At 38.8% G+C, this 22,642-nt stretch overlaps 2 protein-coding genes across 6 annotated transcripts in view; one reads left to right on the forward strand and one right to left on the reverse strand.

Moving 5' to 3' along the window:
- Positions 1-6,441: 6,441 nt before the first annotated feature.
- Positions 6,442-7,944, reverse strand: LOC124242016 (uncharacterized). Its single transcript, XM_046666470.1, has 3 exons — positions 7,492-7,944; positions 7,001-7,110; positions 6,442-6,703 (listed from the first exon to the last, which is right to left on the reverse strand). Exons 1-3 carry the CDS (start codon positions 7,942-7,944, stop codon positions 6,625-6,627), a joined length of 642 nt encoding a protein of 213 aa, XP_046522426.1. The 3' UTR covers positions 6,442-6,624.
- Positions 7,750-22,642, forward strand: part of RABGEF1 (RAB guanine nucleotide exchange factor 1) — a 72,884-nt gene continuing 57,991 nt past the window's right edge. Inside the window, exons 1-2 of one of the 5 annotated variants that reach the window (XM_046666341.1) lie at positions 7,811-7,850; positions 17,858-17,949. The gene's annotated coding sequence lies outside the window, so the exon portion shown is untranslated. Of the gene's footprint in view, positions 7,851-17,857; positions 17,950-22,642 lie in introns of those variants that run through there. The other 4 variants (XM_046666340.1, XM_046666344.1, XM_046666342.1 and 1 more) reach the window with 4 other exon arrangements.

Below are 22,642 nucleotides of genomic sequence, written 5' to 3' on the forward strand. Positions count from 1 at the left end.
TCATGTGCTGCATAATGACATTTCAATCAATGACAGACAGCATATATGATGATGGTCCCATGAGATTAGTACCATATAGTCTAGGTGTGTAGTAGGCTATACCATCTAGGTTTGTGTAAGTGTACTGTATGATATTCACACAATGACAAAATCACCTAATGACACATTTCTCAAAACATGTACCCACTGTTAAGTGACGGATGACTGTATCTATCTTCTAGAAAGAGATTTATACACATCCTAGAATATGTATCTATAATGAAGTCCAAAGGTAGCACACCACATGTTCTTCCACCTTATTATCCTCATTTAATACTATCTTTTGGATATCTGTCCATTTCAGTACATGTAGAGCTACCCCCCCCCCATTTTTTTTTAAAGATTGGCCCTGAGTTAACATTTTTTGCCAATCTTCCTCTTTTTTTCCTTCTCCCCAAAGCTCCCCAGTATATACCCCCAGTTGAGTAATCTAGTTGTAGGTCCTTCCAGTTCTGCAATGTGGGATGCTGCCTCAGCATGGCTTCATGAGTGGTGCTAGGTCCCCACCCAGAATCCGAACTGGTGAAACCCTGGGCCGCTGAAGCGGAGCATGCAAACTTAACTGCTTGGCCATGGGGCCAGCCCCCATGCCCCCTTTTAAATTTGACAGTAGTATTCCATTAGAAGTATGTTCCACAAAAGAAACTTTTAAAAATAATTTCTGCTGCCTTTTGAGAAACACATGCCTCTGACTATAAACAGATTAATAAGCCTTTCCCACACTTAGGCAAACACAGCTCTCTCATTCTTGATACAATAAAGACTACTTGGAAACTTAAGAAAAAATGTAATATGAAGATCTTTGGTTTAGCTGGTTGATTCTATAATGTTTATAGATTTGGGTCATGGTTGCCCACAATATGGTTTGAGCAAGAGAGAATGTACTCCTTTCCTTATCTAAACAATCTGTTTTCCCCAATTTTTGATCCTACAGATAGTGGCTTAAATTGTGTGGTTCCTAAACTGCTTCTCACTTGGGAACCTTGTAATATGGTAAGCCCTTCTGCTGTAGCTATTTGGTCATCTCCCTGAGTCTATCCCTGAGACTTTCCTCTGGGTTGCCTCAGTCTTAGGCAGTCTTTTATCCACTGGGGCAGAGATTGCCTTTGCCAACTAGGATTACACTGCCCTTAGCAAAACCAGAGAAGAGAGAAAGAGGGTATCTCTTTCTTGAAAGCAAGAGAAGTCCTAGGAAGGACTTATGGGCAATCCTGATGCATTCATTGTGGCCAGGGGAATGACAGAGCTCACATGCCTACTCTTGGAGCCAAGGGATAGGGTCATCAATGGCTGAACTATGTGCACTAATTATGTAGGGCAGTGTGGTTCCCCAAAGAGAAGCTAGTTAGACCAAAAAACACACATCCTCTGCGAGTTTTACAAAACTGTGTATTCTTTCTCTGTTCTAATAGGGACCTCTGTTTTCACTGTTGGACATTAGTCATGGCCACATTATATGAGTTTAGCATAGATACCCAGCTGTTGATGGTTTCTTAAAGTCTTACAATTTGCAAAAATAAGAAAAAAATTATTTCCCCTGTGGGATGAAGTAAAAAGGAAGGAGAGGGCCAGCTTTAACTCCTTTTATCTTTATTTATTAAATGGTTTAATACTAGTTTTTGATGAACTGAAACATGCCCTATCATATAGCAAGTAGAAAAACTAATTCTCCTCTCTGGTAATGATGTGATTTTACTATCACAAACCAGCTAAGTCTCATCAAGAAAGATTTGTTTCCTTAATAATATTGCTGCTAGAAATAATGGCCCAATATTATATAAAGTTAAAATTCCTGTCTTAGACACACATAAAATTTGAAATGATGGGATAATTTGAGCATCAAAATAAATAATTATAGTAATGGTTTATAACCTACTGAATAAAGTAAGAACCTATGAATTCATGTTGACACCAATAAATAAATAATTACATAAAAGAGGTAGAAAGGAAAGTTCTCAATTAGAGTAAAATGTCAGCTAATAAATATAGGAGGAATGATGGAGTTAGAAAATCTCTTATTTAGCAACCATCAGAATTGTAACTAATTTAGGCAAAAATCATCAATGGATTCTGAAACTGATGGATGAAATTTTGAAGAAAAACAGGATATTTACATAGTCTCAAAGTATTTCCCTACAAATGAGTAATTAATTACAAAAGTAAACATAGTAACTTCACAGTGAAGACACCTGAAAGACTCCACCTTAATTATATAACCAAAGCCAACATCAGCCAAAATAGGACAAACTAATATCATGTGCATCACCTATCTTAATGCCCTGAGGACACAACATTATTTATGTTTTTTTTTCTGCCAAAAATGAATAACCTGAATCTAATCGTGAGAAAACATCAGACAAACCCAAATTGATGGACGTCCTTTAGAATAATTATCTTATACTTTTCAAAAATGTCAAGATCATAAAATAAAAATTAAAATGGAAGAACTATTCCTGCTTAAAGAACAATAATAGACATGACAAGTGATCCTGGGTTAAGTTTGGGACCAGGAAAAATAATAGCCTATAAAGGACATTCTATGCACAATTGATGAAAATTGAATAAAGGCCTGTAGATTAAATAATAGGATTTTATCAATGTTAATTTTCCTCATTTTGATAATTTTGCTTTGGTTGTTTTTTTTTTTTTTTGAGGAAGATTAGCCCTGAGCTAACATCTGCTGCCAATCCTCCTCTTTTTGCTGGGGAAGACTGGCCCTGAGCTAACATCCATGCCCATCTTCCTCTATTTTATATGTGAGACACCTACCACAGCATGGCTTGCCAAGCAGTGCCATGTCCACACCTGGGATCTGAACTGGCAAACCCCAGGCTGCCAAAGCAGAATGTGCGAACTTAACTGCTGCACCACTGGGCTGGCCCCTGCTTTGGTTTTTCAAAGAGAATATCTTTATTCTTAGGAAATACACACTGAAATATGTAGGCTTCAAGAGTATGATGTCTGCAACTTAGTCTCAAATTCTTCAGGAAAAAAATGTGTGTGCGCAAGTATGTGTGTAGAGGGAGAGAGACTGAGCAAATGATAAAGAAAATGGGGCAAATCTACAAATTCAAGAAGCTTAAAGAACTCCAAATAAGATAAATGCAAAGAGACTGTCACCAAGACACATTGCAGAAAGAAAACTCAACAAAAATGTGGAAATTAAAAAACAAGCTCTTAAGCAACCAATGGTCAAAGAAGAATTCACAAGAGAAATTAGAAAACTTTGAGACAAATGAAAATGAGAACACAACATACAAAACCTATAGCATGCATGAAAGCAGTGCTCAGAGGGAAATTTATAGCTGTAAACATTAGAAAAGAAAAAAGATCTCAAGTCAATAACCTAACTATACACCTTAAAGTAACTGGAAAAAGAAAAGCAAACTGAACAAAAGTTAGCGGAAGGCAGGAAATAAAGATCAAGTGGAGATAAATGAAATAGAGAATAGGAAAATGAGAATATAGAAAATCAACCAAACCAAAACTTGGTTTTTAAAAAGAACAGCAAAATTGACAAATCTTTAGATAGATTGACTAAGAAAAAAAAGACTCAATTGCTAAAATCAGAACTAAAAGGACATTACTACTGACTTTACATAAATGAAAAGGATTATAAGAGAATATGAACGTATGTACACCAACAAATTGAATAACCAAATGAAATAGACTAATTCTTGGAAACATTCAAACAAGTCTAAATCACAAAAGAAACAGAAAATTTGAATAGACCTATAATTTGTGAGGAGATTGAATCACTAACAAAAAATCTCCCAACGAAGCAAGCCCTGGACTTTATGGCTTCACTCTGGTGAATTCTACCAAACATTTAAAGAACTAATACCAGTCCTTCTCAAACCCTTCCAAAAACTTGAACGTGGAGAGAATGTTTTCTGTCTCATTCTGTGAGGCCAGCATTGCCCTGATACTGAGCCAGGCAAAGACACTACAGGAAAAGAAAACTACAGACCAATATCCCTTATGAACATTGATACAAAAATTCTCCACAAAATACTAATAAAGTGAATTCAACAACACATTAAGAAGATTAAATAGTGTGACCAAGTGGGATATATTCCTGGAATACAAGGATAGTTCAACATATGAAAATTTGATCAATGTTATGCACTATCTAAGAGAATAAAGGGGAAAAAAACACTACCTGATATTCTCAATTGATACAGAAAAAGCTTGTGACACAATTCAACACCCTTTCATGATAAAAACACTCAACAAACTAGGAATAGGGGGAAACTACCTCAGTATAAGAAAGCCATGTATGAAGAACCCACAGCTAACACAGTCAATGGTGAAAGACTAAAAGCTTTCTCACTAAGATCAGGAACAAGATAAGGATGCCCTTTTTTGCCAGTTCTATTCGACACAATATTGGAAGTTCTAGCCAGAGCAACCACGCAAAAAAGAAATAAAAGACATTTATGGTGGAAAGGAAGAAGTAAAATTATCTCTGTTCAAAGATGATATGATCACATATGTAGAAAACCCTAAGGATTCTGCAAAAACCTGTTAGAACTAATAAAGGAATTGAGCAACACAGTAGTACAAAATCAATGCACAGAAATCAATTGCATTTCTATATACTAACAATGAATAATCCAAAAAGGAAATTAAGAAAACAATTCCATTTACTATAGCATCAAAAAGAATTAAATACTTAGGAATTAATCAAGAAGGTGAAAGACTTGTACACTAAAAACTACAAAACATTGCTGAATGAAATTAAAGAAGATGTAAATAAATGGAAAGACATCTTATGTAAACTGGTGGTTTGTTGTTGAGTTTAGGAGTTTTCTATATATTCTGGATAACGATCCCTTATCAGACAGGTGATTTGCTAATATTTTCTCCTATTCCGTGAGTTACGTTTGTACTCTGTTGATTATGGCCTTTAAGACACAAAAGCTTTTAATTTTAATAAGTCCAATCTGTCTATTTTTTTTCTTTTATCACCTGTGCCTTTGGTGTCATATCTAAGAAATTATTGCCAAATCCGGTGTCATGAAGCTTTCCCCTTGTGTTTCCTTCTAATTTTTATCTCTTTCATTCAGGTCTTTGATCCATTTTGAGTTAATTTTTGTGTATGGTGTTAGGTAAGGGTCCAACTTCATTCTTTTGCATGTAAATTTTCTGTTATGTATATTTTACAACAAAAAAAATAAGTTTAAAAAAAATTTAATACCCTTTCATGATAAAAACACCCAGGAAACTAAGAATAGCAAGGAACTTCCTCAACATGATAAAAGCCATAAATGAAAACCCCAAAGGTAACATCATACTCAATGGTGAAAGACTGAGTTTTTCCACTAAGATCGGGAACAAGACAAAGATGCCTACTGTTGCCACTTCTATTAATATATTTTCATTTCTCTTGGGTAGATCCATCTTACCTACCTTTCTGCAGAATCTGACTCTTCCATTCAATCCCTTGGCTTTCTCTCTTTCCTCTTAGCTTCCACATTACTCCTCTTTTTTAGTTTTCCTCTTCTGTTTTTTTTTCACTCTTTTTTGCTGGCTTTTTTTCTTTTGACCCACTTTTTCTTTTGACCCACTCCAGGATTCATTTTTAGTCCTCTTTTATCTTCACTTTTTCCAATGGGACTAATTCTTATAAATTTATATGCAAAGATAACACATAAACTGAAATAAAGAATAATATAATGAATATCCACATACCTATCATCCAACTCAAGAACTAAAACATTACCTGCTCAGTTAAATATACCTTCAGTGCCCTTTTCCAGTAGCCTCCACTCCCCTTTCTCCCAGAGGAAGAAGGCATGTGGGATAGTTTGTTCCATTAATGGCCCCAATGAGTCAGACATTCTGGTGTCCTCAATTTTACTAGTCCCCTCCCACAATGACTTTGGGGTTAGCCCCTTACTTGCTTCGCCCAATTACCTTTTGATCTCTACTACCTCCCCCTAATTCACTCTAGTACAGCTATACATGTTGGAGGTGTCAAGAGGACGTTTGCACTTGCTGTTCCCTGTGCCTAGAACACTCTAGCCCAAATATTTGCCTAGTAGCCTAGCTAGCTTCCTCACCCTTTGTTCAAGTCACCTTCTCAGCTAGGGCTTTCCTGTCCACTCTAAAACTGCAAACCTCTTGGTTGCACTTTCTGTCTCTCTTCCCTGCATTATTTTTCTGCGTAGCAATTGTTACCATCTCATGTACTAGTATAAATAATTTTTTGTTTGTTTATTGGCTCCTCCACCTCTACCCTACAATGGAGGCTTCTCAGCATAGGTACTTTTATTTTATACTGTGGTATCCTCAGCCTAGCACGCATTAGGAACTGTAGGGGAGGGCAAAAATTTTCCCTCTACCTGTCTGAGTTCTTGGCTCAGATCCCTGTAATAAAAGACAGATTAACAAGAGAAAAACAAATAGAAATTTACTAACATGTATATTTCATTTACACATAGGAGATACCCAGGGAAAAGGCTTAGAATGCCAACTTAAATACCATATTCAGGTAAAGACAAAGGAAGAAAGGTGTGTACTGGGGGGGGGGGGGGGGGGCCAGTTATGGAAGGTGACCAGGGAAAGAAAAGTAAACCAAGCTTAAGCGTTGTCATGCCGAATTAAGTCTGTGTCTTTTCCGTTGATAAGTCTCTTGTGATTTAGAGTCATCCTCTTCTTCCTAGTGGAGAGGGAGAAAATGGAGATTTCCTTTATAAACGTAAATTTCCCTTACAAAAGGGTAACTTCTAGTTTGTTTTCAGAGTTTCTCTTGTGTCTACTTTCTCAAAATAATCCTCATGCCAAAGAGGCATATTTTGGGGTGGCATATTCTGCTACCCTTCAGCACTTAGGAAGAATTGGAGGAACGAATCAATCTCCATTTTGCAAACAATGAAGAAAGACTGAGAAATAAGGCAACCTGTCCAATACCACAGAGATAGCATCTAGCAAAACTGGGATTCCTATCCAAGCCTACCTCCCACAGTATGGTATTTTCTTTTCTTTTTTTTCCTTTCCCTGTTGTGGCTGCATTTTATGCCATAGATGGTGTCCAGGATAAAGAAGCAGCTGCTGTTTCCAACATTTCTGAAATGGGAATCACGAGAACTGGATTCCATTTATTTCTAGACCATTAATACTGGTGACACGGTAACATTTAACTTCTGGGTCTTAGTTATGCTCAGCTGTAAAAACAGCTTCAGAATCAAGCAATCTCTTTAAGGTCCTTTAACTCGAACACTTTTAAAATCCCAAGATCCATGAAGGGATGGAACTCATTCGTTTTTCAGGAGGCCTCATTCCCTACGGGCTGACAACTATCTAGTGGCCCAGTGACTACACTCCCGCAGCCTTGGCGGTCAGCGCCTCCCATTCCACCCTACTACAGCGGCCGAGGGTCAGGCGACACCGAAGGGGCAGTGTCACCCTCCGGCTACCGCGAGTCGGAACCCGGAAGCAGGGACTGACGAAAAGATAAGGAACCACCGGCATCTCCGCCAGCGCCCGAGTCAGTGCCCCAAGCCTGGCCTGGGGGCCGCCTCCTTTCCTTCGCCCTCCCACATCGTCGGTGCTGTCATTCAGGCCAGCCTCGGCCTCGCTCCACCCAGGGCAGATTCTCAACGGAGCCCGCAACAGAATTCTCCCACAGAAGGCCACGGGCCCCGGAAGTGACGCTGGTGCGTGCGTGACGTGAGCTTGCCGCGCCGGGGGCGGGGCGTGGAGAGGGAGGGCGGGCTGGAGGGCGGGTTGTGGACTACCGGAGCCGGGACCTACTCGAGCGACGCGCGGAGAGCGGCGGTCCAGACGCCGGTGGAGCAGTGGATAAGGTAAGGAGCAGACTGATGGGGGCCGAGGGCGGCGCAGTTCTCGGCTCCGGGCAGCGGGGAGGCAGCGCCGTGCTGGCAGGGGTTGCTGGGTCATCCGTCCGTGCCGTCCAGGCGGCCGGGGCCGTTTCGCTTCAGTGCCTCCTGCCTCTCCCCGTCCCAACCCCGGGCCCCCAGCGCGGCCCTGGCCGGCACCAGGCTGTCGCCCGCTCCCTTAATCCCCTCAGTGCTCAGTCTCTGGGTTTCGGCCGCTCGTCACCAAGTTCTCCACGGCCCGGCCCAACTCCGACGAACCGATGCTTATCATTTCCTGGCCGCCTCCTGCCACCCGTCCACCCCTCGCGGGATAGCTTCTCTCTGGCTGGCTCCCTCACTGTCCCGTCCGCGGAGTCCGAGGGGACACCTGTGGTGGCGGCCGATTGGGTCGTGCTCTCGGCCCCTGGGATCGGTCTGGATTGGAGGCTCAGACCTAGATCGCAGTCCCGCCTTGGCAGGGGCGCCGGGACTTCACGAACCGGCGTTGGTCTTGGGCAGGGTGCTGTCTTTCGTGGCGCGGAGACTTGAAGACTCGTCCTAACTTTCGCCCCGTGGCTTAGGGCGAAGTTGTGGGCCTGGGATTAGGAACAGAAGTCCCTGCTTCCTACCCGTCTTGGAGGAGAGCGGAGGTGATGCCCATCACGGAAGTTTAGTAGATAGGGAGGGAAGGACTCAGCTGCTTTAGAGAGTAGGTCATAGACTGGTGGTGTCTCAGCGCTGGTGACCAAACCCTGTGGTTGGAAAGTGTGTCAGTTGGCGTTGGTGGGCTCGTGTTGCCCTTGAGATAAGATGTGCAGATTTGCCAGGACGAGTTTACAGCAACACCTGGTGAGCAGTGTTTTGGATCTGAAGAGTCCTTTTTTTTTTGGTAAATTTAACACTGCTAAAAAAAAAAGTATTAGTTAAAATAGTTGTAGCAAAAAAGCTTGCTGGAAGTGCAAGAAGATTTGATTATATTATTAGTCTGTTTCATGATAAATAACAATAACTTTTAGAGAGTTACTGGTTCTTAATTTTGGAGATTAAGAAGTGTTCAGGATTTAAATTTTTACTGACCTTCGAAGCAATCGTGTTTCTTCTCTAGAAGTTAGCCAGTTTTTAGGAGAGAGAGGACAGCAAAGATACTTTCAATACAATGTGGTAAGTAGTGTGAGCAAGGATAGCACACTGAGGAGGGATACTTAGGGACTGCAGGGTGTGAAGGGTGGAGGAAGGTATCAAAGAATACTTTCTGGAAGTGTGTTGAAGGGTGAGTAACATTCAGATTAACAAGGTGGGGTGGGAATTTTAGGGGTAGATGGGTATGTGGGAGTCGGGCAACTGAAGGAGAATTGGCCAGTAACTACCAGGACATGGTTTTTGAGAAGCGAAAAAGTGCAGGGCAGAGGGTGGTGGCAGGTAGGGGCAGAGATGCAGGAGCTTGGACTTTTATCTGATGATGACCGAACTAGAGTTTTAAGGAGGGTCATTGTGTGTTTAAAATGGAATTTTATGTAGATCTTACACACAGGCTGCTACGTGGCTGATGAGGATTGTGCCCAATACAGTGCTTCATTATGTGCTGTCTTGTGTTTTAATCTTTTCTGCTCATTAAATGTTGGAATTGAATTGTATAGTCATTTACTAATTGTTTCTTTGTGTGAGCGTGTCTGACCCTGCTAATTTGTAAGCTTCTATAAACAAGAGTTCTGCTTTTGTCTCTTTGCATTCGCGATCCAACTTGGACATTCACAAGTGTTCCATGAGTACTTGTTGACTTAATGAGAATTCATTGATTTCTGATACTGATTTTCAGTGAAAAAAAGTTCGATCAGTACTCAACATATTTTATTATCTATGTATAGAAGAATTAAGATCCTATTTCATTTATTTGTGTCAGTCTTTGGCTAGAGACACAGAATTTCAGTCCTGACAGGGTGGGTTTAATTTTTGGCACATATGTTAATACTGGTTGCAAAATAAACATCTCTAACAGAGATGACTCATCTCTAAGATATAGGAGAGACCTGTATAACATAACACTTGTCTATTCTGTGACTCAGAATAGAGATGCTATTAAGTAGCTTCCTAACCCATCAATAATGTTATCATACTAAAAACAAGAGTTTCACAGTAGAGGCCAAACATTTTGAAAGTCTTATTAAATGCTCATTTCTATCATAAAGCTTTGTAGAAACATTATGTATGTTGTTTGATGACTGAAATGTCTTGAAATAATCTAGACTATTGTTGAATAAACACTTAGGAGAAACAACAGTTGACTTATCTTTATCCCACTTAATGTTATGTAACTCATATTTTATCTGTTTGATATTTGGATAAAGCTCCTAAAATGTTTTAAGAAAAGGCTGTCCTTTTATGGTGCTGCTTTCAAGTTGTTCTGTGAGATTCCTGTTGTTGATCAAGTTGCTGTTGGTGGGGTAGGAAGTGTAATTTTTGTCCTATAGTAGAACATTTTTTCATGTTTCTCATAGCATAGCTCACTTGTTTATGGTCACTAGAAGGGTGAAGAACTGTAATTACAATCAATTAACTTCATAAATATGTGGTTAAAAGTCGGAAGTTATAATCACAATGGTAAGTATGAGTTCACGAATGGGTAAAATTTTACACACTAAGAAAGTTGTAAGCTTTTTGTTTTCCTCAAAAGGCAGCAAGGAGATTGGTGAAATCCCTGAAGCAGGAATGTGGCAAGAGCCTTTGGGGCTCTAAATTCACCTTAAGGAATGGTTGGCAGCATCCTCTTCTGTGCCAGGCCAGGGCAACTCTGAAGGAATTGTACAAAAATCTTCTAAATCATTTTTGAAGCTAGTCTTTTTAGTTCCAGTTGAGAATAAGGACTCAATTGTAATTGCATTTATGTTGATTTGGTCTGTATTTTCAAACTAAAAATGACTTTTGGGGGATTTTTACATAGGGATATACTTACAATTTTCTGTGTGCTCCAAAGTTAAAAATACCTAATGAAAGTGTTTTATTTTTGTAGGTCCTCTGTTGCTAGAATTTCTAATTTTAGACATAATATTTACTAAAGCATTTTCTTTTTTTTCCTTTTTGAGCACAAAAAAGATAATGCCTTTAGAAATTGAACTCATAAAATGTTTATTAATGTTGGAAAAGGCTTATTGTGCTATAATGTCTTTAAGTAGAACGTATCATTTACTTACACATCTTGTTCCAGAAAGGATTTGTAATAACTTACAAAGATACATACGGCACATACTGTTGGTAACTTACAGAAATAAGGGGGTGATGAATTCAGGACGAGGGAGAAAAATTAAGATGGAAACAGGAATGAGATCTGTACACAAAGTTCTTGGACTGAAATCTTAAGTATGTTAGAGTGCCACAAATTTGACTCTGTTTTTTTAGTAGCCAGTTCAGAGAGAAATATAATCAGTTACGTGGTTGAATGATCATAAGACAAAAGGCCAATTTCTGCTTTGGATTCCCAAAGACTCCTTGTATTGTGAAACTCCTCAACTACATCCTTGAGTAAATACGGCATGCATTTCAAAGGGCTGTGTTGTGTTTTACTTTGTTTTTCAGTGAAATTCCTCATTGCCTCGTTGTGTGGGTTGATGACATAAAAACATAATTCAGTAAAAGCAGTTCTGGTGCTGGCAAAATTATGTGGTCTAAGGACTTAGATCTCTAGACTGATTTAATTTAAGGAACTGTTTTTGATTATCTAGATAAGAAGACGGATTTCATGTTCTTCGGGTTTCCTTCCATAACTATTTTGTTTCTCAGTGGAACTTTTATTACGAATTTATCAGCAGTGGGGTTTGAGTTTGTGTTTCCTGACAAGTTCCTTGAGTACATCTATTTTTTGTGTTGTTTGTTAATCACAGAGCCATGTTTTTAGCAGACATGCTTTATCATGGGGGTTATAAAAATGAAGGAGTCTGACAAGGACAAATATTTATAGGAAAGTCCCCTCACCTCCACACAGAGATGGGCTAAAGGAATACCAAACATTAGACCTAAGATTCCTTCCTGGAAGTGGATTTGGGATATTAGCTCCAGCACAGAGAGCATGGCTTGAAAAGTTCTGGCATATCATTTAATTTTAAGAAGGGAACAGATCCACTCATCTTGGATGGAGCGTCCAGTAAATTGATATATCTGTATTTTGCTCAAGCTAAAATGTTGCCCTTTTATGTAATAATAATTCACATTTATCAAGTGCTAAGGTGGGCCAGGCTCTGTGCTAATAATAAGCTCTTTACTTGGATTATCTCAATGTGATCATCTCCCCTCACCCTGCTTCTTAAAAGGAAAATATAATGAAATGTGATTCAGAACAGTAACTTGTTCCAAGTCATACAAGAGGTGCTGGAGATTTGAACTCAGGTAGTCTGGCTGACTTAGTGTCTGCACCTAACTAGGACTGTGTACTACCTGAGGCGCACGACTCTGGACCCCCAAGATGGAGCTGGACCTGTACAGTTAATAGAAGTAAACACATTGGCAAGTATCAGAACCCACCGTTACAAAAAGCCATTGAACAGTTCTGGATCTTCCCATCCAGAAAATGTGCTGGGAGCTACAAGTTCAGGGCATTTAGCCATAATTTGTAAAGCTGGAGAAAAAATACATCCTCTGGGCATCCTTCAGGACTGGGGAAATGGGAATATTGTTTTATGTGTTTGCATCTAAAATGCATGTTTCTGCTTTCTATTTGCTGTAAATGTGTCTCATGAGATCAGGAAATCCATAATGGTATTTATATAGAGAGTGTGCCATTCTGGAAAAAGAGGTTTATATTTATATTTCAGAGTAAAACTGGAGCTGGTAATGTCACCGCTGTGATTTGGGATAAATTTAAGTTATACTTTTGTAGTGACATTGCTTAGGTGTTTGTGTTTTTAAATCTCATTCTGTGTTTTATTAGGAATTGTATTGCATTGGAGTTGTACAGATAAGTCAGACCGTTATTTATTGTGAGTTTTCATATGAGACTATTCCGGGTAATTCCAGATCATTTTATTTTGAAGTATTATAATTCCTACAGTATACCATGACTTGTGACCTAGCCTGTGAAACTAGAGAATAGAGAACATCCTTATTCATCCTTAATCAGTAAACAGTGGGCGGAACTGTGCTTGTCTAAATATAATTATGTAACGTGGTGGTTCCTTAATTGCATTTCCATGAGCTTTTGACATTGTTTTTTAAATATGGTCCTGAAAAATGAGTTGGGCTAGTGACCAAAGTTTTGAATAGAATATTATAGAAGGAAGCAAATACAAAGTGTGAAAACAAAAAACAAAACTGTAGGCTGATGAAATAGGATGTCTAAAATCCATTATAATTAGCGTCTCAGGAAGTAAAATGCTTGGCTTCTGCTTAGCAAATAAGAGTGTATTTTTTATTTGTATAAATTTATTAGCCATTGCGGTTGGGGTTGTAGTGTGATAAGTATGTAGATTTTATTTGTCTAGGGTTTCAAATGTTGAATAGTCATGAATGGACACATCTTAAATATCATTTATGAGAAATAATCAAATGGCAAAGTGTTTTCATACCCATATGCTAACTGCTGATGCTTCTACAAAACATCGTTATGATGTTACCTGCCCCAGGAAACAGGATGTCTGATGACAGAAACAATATGAAAATTCAGTATTTAAGTCCTTTGAATGTCAGCGGCATTGAGTAGATACCTCTTTCTCCCCAGAGTCTATTCTTGTTCTTGGGCATTTTTGGGGAACAAATTACAGACAGATTTTTGTTGTTGTTGCCCATAAGAGGTTGTAGGCTAATTCCTTAAAGAAGAATTTTTGCCTTTTCAGAACTTTGGTTTAGTAAGTGAATAAATAAATTACACATATATTATAATAAGAGTCTCAACTTATTTCTTTATATATAAATAAAATAGTGCTTGAGAAATAAGTTGAGGTTCTTTTGAAGTTTAAAATTCTTAGTTTCTGGCAGAAAAACTGATCAGGAGGTTGGATTTTAGGCCCAACCAGTTCCACCCCAAACGCAACCAATAATGTTTGTGATGATGAGTCTGCCATTTAGATTATGTGTAATGCAAAGATTTCAATTTTGTTCTTCATTAAATACTTCAGCTGTATTTGGGGAAGAAGAATCTGAGTACTAGAAAATTGCTTTAAAAGGTTTTTTTTTCTCCTTTCTGAGGGTTTAATTTTAGGAAGTATAGTTTTTATAGTTATGAATTTTAGTGACTTTATCAGACTACCCAGTCAGTAAACACTATATCATCTCAGAATGTCTTCTGATCCTTATTAATGTACAGTTGTGTACTGCATAATGACGTTTTGGTCAATGACAGACTGCATACATGATGGTGGCCCCATCAGTTTATAATGGAGCTGAAAAATTCCTATTGCCTAGTGGTTTCATAGCTGGCATACTAGCACAATGCATTACTCACATGTTTGTGGCAAGGCTGGTGTAAACAAACCTACTGTGCTGCTAGTTGTATAAAAGTACACCACATACAATTATCTGCAGTGCTTAATACTTGCTAATGATAATAAATGACTATGCTACTGTTTTATGTTTTTACTGTACTATACTTTTTATCATTATTTTAGACTGTACTCTTTCTACTTATAAAAAATAAAGTTTACTGTAAAACAGTATGCTCTGTTACACTGGCAGCAGCCTCATACATCTCGTGTTTACTACGTCTCTTGATTGCATTATTTTCTCTTGTGTTTGATTTAATCTTTTGTTTTTTTCATTATGGCCCCTAAGCATACAAAATCCACTGCTAATGTTGCCAGTAAGAGGCCACATTGGGTGATTGACCTGGAAACAAAATTAAAGTGATTAAGGACTATGAAGGTAGAAAATCAGTGGTGGTTATTGCTCACTGGTCAGGCATATCCTATTCCACCATAGCTGTGATCTTGAAGAACAGGAACAGTGACAGAAGCTGTTACAGAATCTGCTTCATTGAAGGCAACAAGACTAACAGAAATTCAAGAAGGGCCTATATCAGACATGGAGAAACTTCTGATGACCTGGATTGAACACCAGGCACAGAAGTGTATCCCTCTCAGCCCCATGACAATCACGGCCAAAGCAAAAAGTTTGTGATGTTGAAAGAAAAGACTGGATCTGACTATGATGTTGAATTTATTGCTAATTGTTATTCATTAAATAATGTGAAAGTGAGTAGTGAGTCTGCAAATGCTGATTTGAAGGCAGCTAAAGAATGTTTGGAAACTCCAGATAAGCTGATTGTGGAGGAAGATTACTTGCCACAGCAAATATTCAATATGAATGAAACCTCCCCATTCTGGAAATGGATGCCTGAAAGGACTTTCATCCATAAGGAGGCCAGATCAATGCCAGGTTTCAAGGCTTTTAAGGACAGGATAATATTCTTTCTTGGGGCACTGTTTCAGGCTACAAATTGAGCCTCTTTGTGATCTGGCACAGTGAGAACCCCAGGGCTTTCAAGCATATCAGTAAGCATACATTGCCAGTGTACTGCAGGACCAAGAAGAAGTCATGGATGACCCAGCTTCTCTTCCAGGATGCCCTCCTGAATTACTATGCCAGTGAAATAGAGAAGTACTGTTTAGAGAATAACATACCTTTCAAGATTTTGCTTATTGTTGGTAATGCTCCCAGACATCCTGCTTTTTTATTAGTGCTCTTCATCCCGATATCAGAGCAGTGTTTCTCTCTCCAAACATCGCTTCTTTGATCCAATCAATGGATCATGGAGTTATAACAGCCTTTAAGACCTATTCCCTGAGGAGGACCTTTGCCCAGCCTATTGCTGCAACTGAGGAAGACACTGAGAAGACACTGATGTAAATGTGGAAGGATTACAACACCTGTGACTACATCAAGAATCTTGCTTGGGCTTGGGGCGATGTCACCAAGGAGTGTATGAATGGCATCTGGAAGAAGGCACTCAAGAGGTTTGTCCATGACTTTGAAGGATTTTCCAAGGAAGAGGAGGCTGCAAAAATCAGCAAGGCTGTGGTTGAGATGGCAAACTTTAAGCTGGGTGTGGATGAGGATGACATTGAGGAGCTCCTAAAGGTGTTTCCTGAGGAATTGACTAATGAGGAGTTATGAGAACTGGAACTCGTAGCTGAAGAAGAGGCAAGAGAACAGGAAATTGCAGGAGAAGAAAAAGAAGAACCTTTAAGAAAATTCACAGTGAAGAGTTTAGCAAAGGCTTTTGCAGACCGCAACAAGCTGCCTAAAGTTTGAAAACATGAACCCCACCACCAAAAGGTTTTCATTAATAGGAATATTCTGGTTATAAGCAACGTGGTACATTATCTGCTTGCAAGCAAATCCATGATGGAAAAAAAAAAAACCCCAATCAAACCACCATAGACATATTTCTGAAAAGAGTGACACTTCCTCAAGAAGAGCCTTAGGCAAATCCTTCAGGTGGTCCTGACGAAGGCATTATTATCATAGGAGATGACAGCTCCACATGTGTTATTGCCCCTGAAGACCTTCCAGTAGAACAAGATGTGGAGGTGGAAGACAGTGCTATTGATGATCCTCACCCTATATAGGTGTAAGCTGATGTGTGTATTTGTGTCTTAGTTTTTAACAAAAAAGTTTAAAAAGAAAAAAAAAATAAAAAATTTTAAAAATAGAAAAAAGCTTATAGAATAAGGATAGAAAGAAAAATCTTTTGTACAGTTGTACAATGTGTATTTTAAGCTTTGTTATTACAAAAGGGTCCAAAAGTTAAAAAAAATTTATTGTGTTTATAAAGTTAAAAAGTTACAGTAAGTTAAGGATAATTTATTATTGAATAAAATATATTTTTTAATAAATTTAGCATAAATGCACAGTCTTTATAAAGTCTACAGTAGTAGATAGTAATGTCCTGGGCCTTCACATTCACTCACCACTCACTCACTGACTCACCCAGAGCAACTTCCAGTCCTGCAAACTCTTAACTCCATTTGTCTTTTCTCTGCCTTGTTATATTACTGTTTCATCCATTTTAGTTCTACATATATTTTAAGACCTATAAGAAATTATTGTTTTGTATAATCAGTATTCATATACATTTACTTACATATTTACTCTTTCCATTGCTGTTCACCTCTTCCTGTATTTCTGTGTTTCTGTTTGGGATAGGGTAATCTTTTCCGTGTGAAGAGTTGCCTCTGGTATTTCTTCTGATGCAAGTCTGTATGTAATGAAGTCTTTGGTTTTTTGTTTGTCTGAGGTATCTTTGTTTTGCCTTTATTTTTAAAGGAAATAGTCACTGAGCACCACATTCTAAAGGGTGTTTATTTTCTTTCAGCATTTTCAAGGTGTCATTCCATTGTCGTCTGTTTTTTATTATTTCTTTTGAGAATTTAGCTGTTAATTTTATTGTTGCTCCTAAGAAAGTAATGTGTGTTTTTTCCACTGGTTACTTTTAAGCGTTTCTCTTTGTTTTTAATTATCAACAGTTTAATTATCCTATAGCTTTGCATGGTTTTCTTTGTATTTATTCTGCTTGGGGTTCACTGAGTTTCTTAAATTTGTAGGTTGTCTTTTCATCAGTTTTGAAAATTTCATTCTTCTTCTTAATATTGCTTCTGCCCTATTTACTCTCTCCTCTCCTTTTGAGACTACATATCTGGTAGACTTTTTCAGTGTCCTTCATTCTCTTTATACTTTTTCCCCCTGTATTTTCTATTAGTTTTTCTCTCTGTTTCAGTATGGGTATATTTTATTGATTTTGTTTCCAGTTACTAATTTTCTCTTCTGCTGTATCTGGTCTGCTGTTAAATCTACTCTTAGAATTCTTAATTTTAGTTATTATACTTTTCAAATCATTTGATTCTTATAGATTCCAGTTCTCAGTTGAAGTTCTTCATCTTTTTATGTGTTCTTTTCCCTTTTTTAAATAGGAAATTTAAATAACCATCATTATTTTAAAGTCTTTCTTTTGACTTAAGTGTCTGGGTCATTGGAGCATCTGTTTCTACTGTCTGTTTTTTCCTTTTCTTTTTCAGTTATATGAATGCTGGGTGCTGTGAAGAAAATGAAGCTCCAGTGATGCTATTCTTTTTCAGAAAGGAAATCTCCCCTTGCTTTTGCTAGCCAGGTAGAGTGGGGGCCCATTGTCTAATACTGTTATGGACTGAGCTGATGGTTGAGGTTGTGTTGCAGATTCAATAAGGCTGTGTTTTCCTCTAGTTTGCCTTTTACTACTAGCAAGTAGCCATCTGGGGCTTCCAACTAATTTTCTAGTGAATTCACAGGGGCCCCTCCCCCTGATGGCTTCTATACTGTAATCTTTGTCTCCTGAGAATAGTGAGATTGCTGAAAATTCTACTCTTGATTTTCAGAGGCTTTCAGTTTTTCTTTTGAAGCCTTCTCTCTGCAGCTGCAGAATTTAGTCAGTGTCTTTAGGGGAAAACCAGCCTTGTGTCAGGCTCTTTTCTTCGACTCTCCTCTTTCACTGAGATCTTGGCTCCTTCACTGTTGCTTTTCATCTCTTCCAAAAGCACTCTTGGTTCCTCTGCCTAAGGAAAGTCTGGATTCTCAGCCTTTTGCCCCAGAACCAGCAAATGCACTTTGGGAAAAAGTGTCTGCAGATTGTCATCTTGTTTCTCTGCAGTTCCTCTGTTTTTCCAGAATCTAGACCCCTCTAGTCTTGGTTGCTTCAACTGCTTTCTGATGCCTTTAAACATTGATTTAAAAAATGTATCTAACTTTCCTAGTTCTCAGCAGGAGTGTTAGTGGCCATAAGCTGCGTTATCATATTAAGAAAAGAGAGTCTCCCACTAGGAATGAAGTCATGAGAAGAAATTAATCTTTAATAATTGTAGTGCTTACTTTATAGCAGTGGTTCTCAAAGAGTAGTTCCTAGCTGCATCACGTGGGAATTTGTTAGAAATGCAAATTCTCGGCCCCTACCTTAGAAACTCTCGGTTGGGGCCCAGTACTCTGTTTTAACAAGTCCTCCAAGTGATACTGATGTGTGCTTAAATTTGAGAACCATTGCTTTATAAGTTAGTTGTTTTGCTACTTAATTTTCTACTCCTACCTTCTTTGGGACCTGGAGAGTGTATAAGGGACAAAAGTGAAAGAAAACTGTCTATGCAGGTACTTTGTCAATCTTCTGAATAAATCTTTTGATAAATTTAGAAAATATCTATCGAGTACTCACTCTGTTCCTGGCAGTATGCTATGTGTCTATGAACATGGAGTGACACCTAAGCAAGTAAGTGTAACAGGATGTGAGTACTGTTATAGCTGTATTTATAAAATGCTGTAAGAACCAGAGAGATAGGATTATTCTGTCAGTGGGGAAAGGGGAGTCAGATATTATTTGAATAGGGTGGACAAATAGAAGGGTATTGCTGGGCTTGTTCATAAATAAGACAACCATGTAATTTATTTTCCGAAGCGGGTAACTTTTGAGAATCAAAGCAGTGCTTTTATGCCAGGACAACAGGCGTAAGCCAGGACTGTTCTCACTCACTGGGGTATATGATTACCCTTTTTGTAAAGAGCAAGTGATGCTGTGAACCCACAATTCTATGTCAACTTCTGGAAAACTCATTTCTTTTAATTATTAATAGAGTTTACAACAATTCTTAATGGATGGTTTATTAGCTTCCTAGGGCTGCCGTAACACATCGTAAACTGGGTGGCTTAAAACAACAAACTTACTCTTTCACGGTTCTGGAGGCTTCAAGTCTGAAATCAAGGTGTCAGCAAGGCCATGTTCTCTCTGAAGACTGTGTGGAAGATGAGTGCTGGCAGTCCTTGGCTTGTAGCTGCTAGACTCCGTTCTCTGTCCCCACGGCCGTAATGCCTCAGTGTCCGTGTGCCTCTGTGTCTCTCAGAGCCTTCTTATATAAGGACACCACTCATTGGATTTAGGGCCCATCCTAATCCATTATGACGTTATTTTAACTAATTACATCTGCAAAGACCTTATTTCCAAATCAGTTCACATTCACAGTATTGAGGTTCAACCTATCTTTGTAGGGGACACAATTCAACCCACAACAGATGGGATGGTTTTAGCAGCTTTTGAAAGTTTCTGCAGTTTGATTGGATTACACTTTTTTTTTTAAAGATTGGCACCTGAGCTAACAACTGTTGCCAGTCTTCTTTTTTTTTCCTGCTTTTTCTCCCCCAACCCCCCCCCCCCCCCAGTACATAGTTGTATATATATATTTTTAGTTGCAGGTCCTTCTAGTTGTGGCATGTGGGATCGCCTCAGCGTGGCTTGATGAGCGGTGCCATGTCTGCGCCCAGGATCCGAACTGGGGAAACCCTGTGCCGCTGAAGCGGAGCATGCAAACCCAACCACTCGGCCACGGGGCCGGCCCCTGGATTACATTTTTGTTACTCATAAGGCACTTCTCAAAGGCTTAAAACATAATACAAATATTTATTTGCTGAGCCATCTAACAAATCTGAATAAATACATTTTCAATCCAGACAATTGCTTTTTGTATTTCTCTCATCTCATAGATGTGTGTATATGTATCACTTTGCACAGCTTCAGCAAATGGCTGAGGATGAAATGGCTGCTGCAAAGCTTAAAACTGAGGTATAACTTTGGGGAAAAAAACCGTTAATGGTTGAAACCACCTTATATATTGCAGCTCGTTATTACATTTTTTTCTCTTGCCTTTTTTTTTTTCTCTGAGGAAGACTGTCCTATGCTGACATCTGTTGCCAATTTTCCTTGTTTTGCTTGAGGAAGGTTTGCCCTGAGCTAACATCTGTGCCAGTCATCCTCTGTTTTGTATGTAGGTTGCCACCACAGCTTGGCTGATGAGTGGTGTAGGTCCGCACCCAGGATCCAAACCCGCAAACCCGGGCTGCCGAAGTGGAGCATGTGAACTAGGCCCTGGGGCTGGCCCCTTGCAGCTTATTACTTTAAGTGGAGTTGAGACATCATTTTTGGTCTGTTACTTATGGAATAAATTGACCAGTTGGGGAATTGGCTGCTTCTGTGGAAGAGAGAGTAGAGCATAATAGGAAGTAAACTAGAGCAGCCAGATGATTTTGCATGTAATTTTGAGTTATTAGCCTGGGAAATGGCATGCTCAGGTTGGAGTCATAATTTCACTTAACTGAAGAGAGTGCAATTTAGTATGATAGAAGATTGTTGTCTAGAACTCATTCTTCAAGAATGCTGCTCTGCTGGCTCACCTCATTCCAGCAGCATGAATCTGCATTATGTTGCAAGGGTTTGATTATCATTTGGAATTATTTGGGCAGGCTAGTGTTGGATACTTTGTTTTGTTACATTTAACATCAAAACTCGGCTGTTGATTCTCTGTGACATTCACTTTCATTTTGGAAGCAACATCTTTAATGATGTGAAAGTTGGTGAAACTTGGATACAGAGTTAAAACACTAAGTCCTTGATTAAATGGTGTCTTCATGACACATAAACTCAAGGACTAAAAGCTAACAAAAAGAGCACATATAAAAGATGGCAGAAAAATGAGCAAAGAAGATGAACAGTTAAATTCTTCAAAGAAGATAGACTAGTAGTGGCCAATAAATATCTATAAAAATGGTTAATCTCCTTAAGGAAATGCATTTAAAATGAAATGATTTATGTTTTTGCCATTCAGATCACCAAAAATTAAAGATTCGTAATGCAATGTGTATGAGTTTGTGTGAAAGCAGGTTCTTTGGTACACTGTAGGTGGGAAGGTAAAGAGGTACAACCTTTTTATGAGGTCAGTTTGGTAGTATACTATCAAAACTTAGTTTAGTATCAAAATTTAAAATGCGCACACTCCTTTGACATTCCATTTCTGTTTCTAGGAAGCTATTCCCATTTCACGAATGGTCTGCTCATTCTCTTATCCTGCACTTCAGAGATTTACCAGTTCTTTTTATTTTTTTATTTTTTTATTGAGTTATTGATAGGTTACAATCTTGTGAAATTTCAATTGTACATTAATGTTTGTCAGTCATGTTGTAGGTGCACCATACCAGTTCTTTTTATTGATATAATTTCTAAATATGATAAAAGACTTCATTCTCCTATTTATTTAAAGTATTTTTCATAGTCTCTTATTTGCCTTTCTATTTTGGTTCTGAGTGGGGCCTTTTAAAAACTAGATAGAAGTTTCCATTTATGTATTCAAATCTGTTTCCTTTTTGATTTCTTCTGCAGCAGTCTTTTTTTTTTTTTTTGAGGAAGATTAGCCCTGAGCTAACATCAGCCGCCAATCCTCCTCTTTTTGCTGAGGAAGCCTGGCTCTGAGCTAACATCCGTGCCCATCTTCCTCTGTTTTATGTGGGACACCTGCCACAGCATGGCTTGATAAGTGGTATGTAGGTCTGCACCCAGGATCTGAACCAGTGAACCCCAGGCCGCCGAAGCGGAACGTGGAAGCTTAACTGCTGCACCACCGGGCTGGTCCCTCTTCTGCAGCTTTTAAGCTTAGCCCTCACCTCTTTAGAAGTTTCATAAATACCTAATTTTAGTTCTTTCTATTTTTCCGTTTGTCTTTAAAAAAACTTTTTTTTTTTTTAAAGATTGGCACCTGAGCTAACAACTGTTGCCAATCTTCTTTTTTTTTTTTTCTTCTCCCCAAAGTACCCAGTACATAGTTGTATATTCTAGTTGTGAGTGCCTCTGGTTGTGCTGTGTGGGATGCCATCCCAGCATGGCCTGATGAGCAGTGCCATGTCCGCACCCAGGATCCAAACCCGCGAAACCCCGGGCCGCCAAAGCAGAGCGCGTGAACTTAACCACTCAGCCACAGGGCCAGCCCCCAAAAACTTTAACTCTTTAAGATACCTGTAAT

This window comes from Equus quagga, chromosome 7 (assembly GCF_021613505.1).
Source record: "Equus quagga isolate Etosha38 chromosome 7, UCLA_HA_Equagga_1.0, whole genome shotgun sequence".
Taxonomy (NCBI): Eukaryota; Metazoa; Chordata; class Mammalia; order Perissodactyla; family Equidae; genus Equus; species Equus quagga.